At 49.6% G+C, this 6339-nt stretch overlaps 1 protein-coding gene across 1 annotated transcript in view; it reads left to right on the top strand.

Moving 5' to 3' along the window:
• Positions 1-4102: 4102 nt before the first annotated feature.
• SH3TC2 (SH3 domain and tetratricopeptide repeats 2) overlaps positions 4103-6339 on the top strand; it is a 49714-nt gene continuing 47477 nt past the window's right edge. The window contains exon 1 of the mRNA XM_008152181.3: positions 4103-4254. Coding sequence (XP_008150403.2) covers positions 4203-4254 — 52 coding nt within the window. The 5' untranslated portion in view covers positions 4103-4202. The remainder of the gene's footprint in view (positions 4255-6339) is intronic.

Raw genomic sequence — 6339 nt, 5'->3', positions numbered from 1 at the left:
TTCTATGTCCTGGAGGGACCTGGTGGAGAGCTTTGCACCCCAAAGCCGCTCAGTGAATGTCCTTGATGTGTGATGCCAGGTCGGTGACACCACCGGGGATGTTCAGGGCAGCCGTGCTCCAGGATCCTCAGCCATTAGGGCAGCCTCCCCAGGGGGTCCACAGTCACATCCCCTCTTGCCATCTGCCTATGCCAACTCCCTGCCCTCTTTCTAGAACACACCTTAGGGGGCCTGTATTAGCTGGTGGGGTCAAGCCAGGGTCTGGATTGTCTCAGGTATTTGATAGGTGAAGAGATTCGGCTTCACCCTGGGCCTGCGAGCAGCGCTCCCACTGTGGGGGTGCACTGACCACCAGGGAGCAGCTCCTGTGTTGAGTGTCTGCCCCCTGGTGGTCAGTGCGCATCATAGCGACTGGTCGACAAGTCGTTCTGGTCGTTCTGCTGTTTGGTCTCTGGGCTTTTATATATATAAGATTATTTTATTATTAATGCTTGAGGAAAAATAGACAAATGATGAATGAACGAGAAGATGCAGCATCATTCCGCATTAATTCACATGGAATTACTTTCCCCTAAACTTGTCTCCAGTGCAATCATTTGTAAATGGGTTTTCCTCAATCTGGGATGCTCTTCCCACCTCCTCTCAAAATTCCTTGCTTCAAAACCCCTCGTCACATGCCACCTCCTCCATGAAGATTTCTTTGTTTTTCCCTTTGGGACGTGCTAACTTTCTGCTCCTATCACCAATATTGTCTCTTGTATACTAATGATTCCCAAGTTCATGTTTCCAGTAGAGGGTGAATAGGTGATATGGTGTGCTTATCGCTCATGTGGTCTGTATTGGTTTCCTAGGGCTGCCCTTACAAACTACCACGGTGGCTTAAGACAACAGACATTTATTGTGTCATGATTCTGGAGGCTAGAAGTCCAAAATCAAGGTGCGTCTGCATGGCTGTGCTCCCTATGACACCTAGGGAGAAGCCTCCCTTGCCTCTTCCTGGTTTCTGGTGGTTTGCTGGCGGTCCTTGGCTCACAGCCGTATCGCTCTAATATCCCTCCCTTCATGGTCAGCTGGGCTTCTCATGTGTGTATCTCTTCACAGGGTGTTTGTTTGTTTGTTTATTAAGGACACAAGTCGTATTGGATTAGGAGTCTACCCTACTCCAGTATGAATTCATTTTAACTTAAATAATTACATCTACAGCAATCCTATTTCCAAATAAAGTCACATTCTAAGGTACTGGGTGTTAAGTCTTCAATATATTATTTTTTGGGGGCACAGTTCCACCCACCACATGGTCTTTTAGTTTTTCTCTTAAACTATAGCACTTAAGAGCATATCTTATTATCTCAACTAGATGGTAAAATTTTCCAAGGAAAATGGTTCAGTTGTATATCCAAAGGGGCAAACAGGCTGCTCTTGGGCTGGATTTGATTGGCAGACATGTTTGTCTGCCCTGAAGTATTGGCCCAACACAGTGCTTGGGAAGAGATTCTGGAATAGTCTGAGAGTCTGGATGTCTGGTTTCCATGACAAACCAGAATGTCTAGCCACACACCAGGGAGTATTGCACCACGTCCCTCACTGCCGGAAGCCTCGCAGGGGCTTCTCCTGAGACTGGGCAGTGCCCTCCTGGCACCACTGGGTACTATAGATTCTACTGGATCTGTTTCTCTGGAGAACCTTGACTAATATACTTTTCATTGAAAAACATGTCAAACACCTAAGCCCCTGTGACCACTTCCACTAACTTCACTCTTGTTCAAGCCATGATCATCTCTCTCCCGGACGTCACAATGGCTGCATACCTGGAATGCCAGCTGAGCCTATTTTCTAAGGAGCAGCCAGGGTGACCCTTTAAAACACTAAGTCAATTATAGGACTCCTCTATTTAGTGTCCTCCGTTGGCTCCCATCTCACCCAGAGTAAAAGCTAAAGTGCTTAGATGGCTTTCTAGGTCCTATACATTCTGACCTCCTGCTGCTTTCTCTGACCTCATCTCTGTACCCTGCCCTGCCTCACTGGACTCCAGTTACACATGCTTTTCCTTTAACATGCCACACATGGTCCAGCCTCAGGGCCTTTGCACTTGCTACTCTCTCTGCCTGGAAAGTTCTTTGTTCTGGTTAATTCATCTGAGGTAGCCAGAGCAGAATAGCACTAGTTTCTTGTATCTCAAGAGAAGCAATGACTTTATCTAGAACGGACCATTCATTTCAGATTTGCCAAAATGTGTGTCTCAGTCCACTGCTTCAGGATATCTATCATCTATGACAGATGACCTTCCTTTGGCTGATCTGAATTATTTACCATTTCTGATCTCCATCACTGTGCCTGTATGAGAATGGTGTGCAGGCAGGTCAAGGAGAAATGACAAGTCTGAGCATTTGCTGCCATGTGCAAGATAGACCATGGTTTCTCGTCACTGTCTGATTCTCACATAATACCTCCTCACATTTCTAGTGGCTGCTTTCAAAGGAGCCCTTGCCCTTTTATCTTGGGCCCAAGAAAACATCCTAATTCATACTTCAACACCATTCCTTGGTGAAGGGAGAGGTGTGGGACACATTATGGGAAGTGGATGCTTTAAACATCCTGCATATGGTGCTGTGATCAGAGAGATCCTGTGATCCCTGCGCCTTCCCCCACCCCCCTCTTCTTCCGCCCCAGGGATCTTATGATCCCTGCCCCTGCCCCTGCCCCCTGCCCGCCCCAGCCTAATCTTTCCTCAGTGGAGTCACGAAAAGAGCCCATAATCAGAAGAGTGAAGCCCTGGGCTGTGGAAGCAAGGAGACCTGGCTCAAGTTCAAGTCCTGAATCTGACACCATACATGGCAGGGCCTTAGACAAGCTGTACACCCCTCTCCATTAGTTTCTCACTCACTAATAGAGGTGATAATGCCTACATTATGGGATTTAAGTGAAGTGATGTATAATGAGCGCCTGGTCCATAATAAACTGGGAGTCAAGATGGGTCAGGTTTGAAACGGAAGCCAGACTTCAGAGACACAGTCAACATGCTGTCACCTGGGGTTGAGCTGGTGTGTGTGATGGACACTCCCGACCACTCCAGTGAGACGGACCCCTGGGCCATCCTTCCCATTGTCACTCCAGCGCTCCTTCCAGAATTGAACTTGACCAGGCCACCTCCCTGCTTAAAGTACTTGCGAGAGGGACCTCAAGTCCATCCTCCAAGTAGCCCACAAGGCCGGCTGTCAGGACCCTGCTTTCTCTCGGCCCACACCTCCTCACTCTTGGACCACTCACCACTGACCTTTGCTCTTGGCATTAAAGAAACATTAAGCAACGAGTGATCCTTGGGCGTGGTTGTTCGATCACCTGTGCCTATGTCTAACCTTGTTGGCATCCAGCCATATTTCCTCCATCCCCTTTGGGAGAAGTCACGAGAGGTTTTCTGAGATTCAGCCACACTGTGTCAATTGCATTCCCCTGCTCTGCTGACTATCCACAATGGAAAAGAGGTTGGTCCGTGTGACCAGTATTTTTGTGCATACTGTAGCCTTAACATGCCCTGTCCTCCACCCTCTCACCTGTAAGACGCTGGGCTACATCAGGCGATTTCCCGGATTCCTTCTGACCAGGACCGTGGGAGCCCGGGCTGGGGCGTTGCACCTTCACCAGCAGGCAGTTGGCTCACTGATGCTGCTGGGGTTGAGGTGAGCCCCTGCTTCAGCTTCATGCAGATACCACGGGAGGTGATTGCAGAGAGAGGCTGGGTGGGGAATCCCTTTCCCCGTGGCAGGCCAGTCAGTGAAGCCAAGTCAGTCAGAGAGGGAGCAAGAACAGCAGCCTGGTTCCTGGTGCTCTCTGCCCTCCTCCTCCGCTCTGGCTGCCCCCACAAGGACCAACTGTGTATCTGAGTCTTAGAATGCCAGGAATGTGCCACAGCCTGATAGGCATGAAGCAGTCTGCAGAGAGGCAGGGAGGAGCTCTGCTCCCAGGCAGAGGCCTGGCAGTGCAAGGACTGTGGGGCCTGAGGGCTGGGCAGCCCCTCCCATCCTCCCTGGGCCTCCTGCTGCAGCCAGGATTTCAAAGGCTGCATTGTGCATTGAGCCGGGGCCTTGGTCCCTCGTGTGCCAGGGAGTAGGCGGGAGGAGGAACACCGTGGGGAGGCTGTGCCCTGGCAGTGCTCTTCTGGCTGGTGTTCTCAGGGTCCTCGGCCCGTGGAGGATGGTGAACACATGGGTGGCTGCTTCTGCATCCCCAGGGAGCGGAGTCTGTCCTGGGGCCCAGGTGAGTTTCCTGGGGGGCCCTGGCCTGTGTCTTGGCTGAGGTGTTGGTTCAGTGAAAGCTCAGGGGTCTGCTGGGGTGGGGAAGTTGCTCTTCCAAAGTTGGGGAGATGGTTGTGCTTTCCGGCTCCCTCCTCCCTCCGTCAGTGTTTGTCACTCTGGCTTTGTAAAAGGGCATAAAGCTCGGGAAGCATCTACTTTTCCTGAAGAGAGAGGCTGGGAGCTGGCTCTGTGAGGAGCAGTGTTGCTCTTGGCTGCCACTCCCAGGGTGTGACTAAGCCCTTCCTTCCTTTCTTCCCAAGATTCCCTAGGTCAGGAAGAAAGCTCAGGCTGTGAGTTCCTCTGGGGCTCATGGGTGGTCATAAACTTGGCCTCCATCCCTCAAACCCTATTTTCGTCAGGGTTGCTGTTACTGAAGAAAAACAGGCGTTTCCTGCCTCCTACCTGTTGCAGAGTGATATACTTTTTTGGTACATCAGCTTGAAGCCACGGAGAATTATTGCTCTAAGAGATTGCCAAGTCATTGAGATTGTCATTGGCTGACCAGCATCCCGGATCTGCCTGGGACGGAGGGCTCCCCCAGGCTCTAGTCAAGGCTAAAATTGGGACAGTCCCAGGCACACTGGGATGGTCGGTCACCCTAATGCAAGTTCCTTGCTTCTCTTCAGAGCAGGCCCAAGGTGAGGCTCTGCGGTCTCGTGAATGGCATTTATCGGGATGAATGGCAGCTTTGGGGTGGGGGTAATTGAATTGGGGGAGAGCTAGGGAGGAGATAGAAGAGCATCACACAAGGAACCATTCCTAACTCTCACTGACATATCTCTTCCTGGAGCACCACCATGGCTCCTTGGAGCGGGAGCCCAGGAGAACCCCTAGACAAAGCTTTCTACTCTCTGGCAGATGACTCCCCGGGTGTCCTGTTACTTGGGCTGGCCAATGCCAAAGTGAATGGGAAGTAGCCGTGTTCTGGAGCCTGAGCACCTTGGCACCTCCAGCAGGGAGAGGCTCCCAGACTAAGGCCACCCCAGATCTATAAATTATAAGTAAACAACCCCCTAAACAATGCCACTGAGGCAGGCATCATCACGGTTAATCACCTGGCCTTTGAGGCCAGAATGCCTAGGTTTCATCTCTGTTCCTTGACTTGAGTTGAGCAATTTACTTAACCTCTCTGCGTGTCAATTTCCTCGTGTAGATTTTATGGTATGACTGTCTTCCTCGTAGGGTTGTGTGAGGATTAAGACTACATGTGAAACAACCTGGTACACAGTTGATTAAGCACAATAAATGTCAGCCACATCAATTACATGTCTATGGCCCCGGCACATCACGCTCTTTCTCTAGGCCTCCGTTTGCTCATCTGTAAAATGAGGGGGTTGTGAACTCGCCCTGGGCGGTGTCTTGGGACCTCTGCTCCTGCTCCCTGACCTCAGCTTCTGATGCAACAACTCTGCTTCTGTTTGATGCCCTGTCCTTCAGCCCAAGATTTCATATAATAGAATTCTACAGTTCAAACCCACCAACCAACCACTATTGAGAAAAACAACCTCAAACTTCTCCAACACTAACATTCAGTTATTTTATTGGTTTACTTGACTTTGCTATTAGTAATTGGTTGGTATCCTAGATTCACTTTTTCACCAAGAGTCAGCTTGCTGTTTATTTCTATTGAGGCTTTTCATGACGCCCTCCCATATTGCTCTCCATACTTGTCAGGGCCTTTTCTTAGGGTGTTGATAGAAGTGTTGTAGGTCTGAGGCCAGTTGACATAAACATCCCCTTCTAGGTCTCCTATTTATCCTAGAAAAATGGAACAAAATATGAGACACATCCTGGAGTGACTTAATAATTGTGTGACATTGGGCAAGTCTCTTATATTCCTTGAACCTGTCGAATGAGCGTAAATACAACAGGAGGCTTTGGCTAGAAAGAAAAGATAAACATTTATTCAAGGTTATTGAGGTGTGCAAACTGAAAACACAACTAAGCAATACCCAGAGTGGTGTGAAGAAGCAAGTAAAGCTGAGGATTCTTACAGTGAGGAGTACATTCTTGAGAAGAATTGGTCCTGCATTCTTAGACTCTGTAT

Source organism: Eptesicus fuscus, chromosome 6, assembly GCF_027574615.1.
Source record: "Eptesicus fuscus isolate TK198812 chromosome 6, DD_ASM_mEF_20220401, whole genome shotgun sequence".
NCBI classification, from domain to species: Eukaryota; Metazoa; Chordata; class Mammalia; order Chiroptera; family Vespertilionidae; genus Eptesicus; species Eptesicus fuscus.
The sequence above is the reverse complement of the archived record's forward strand: the minus strand, read 5'-3'. Positions and strand labels throughout refer to the sequence as shown.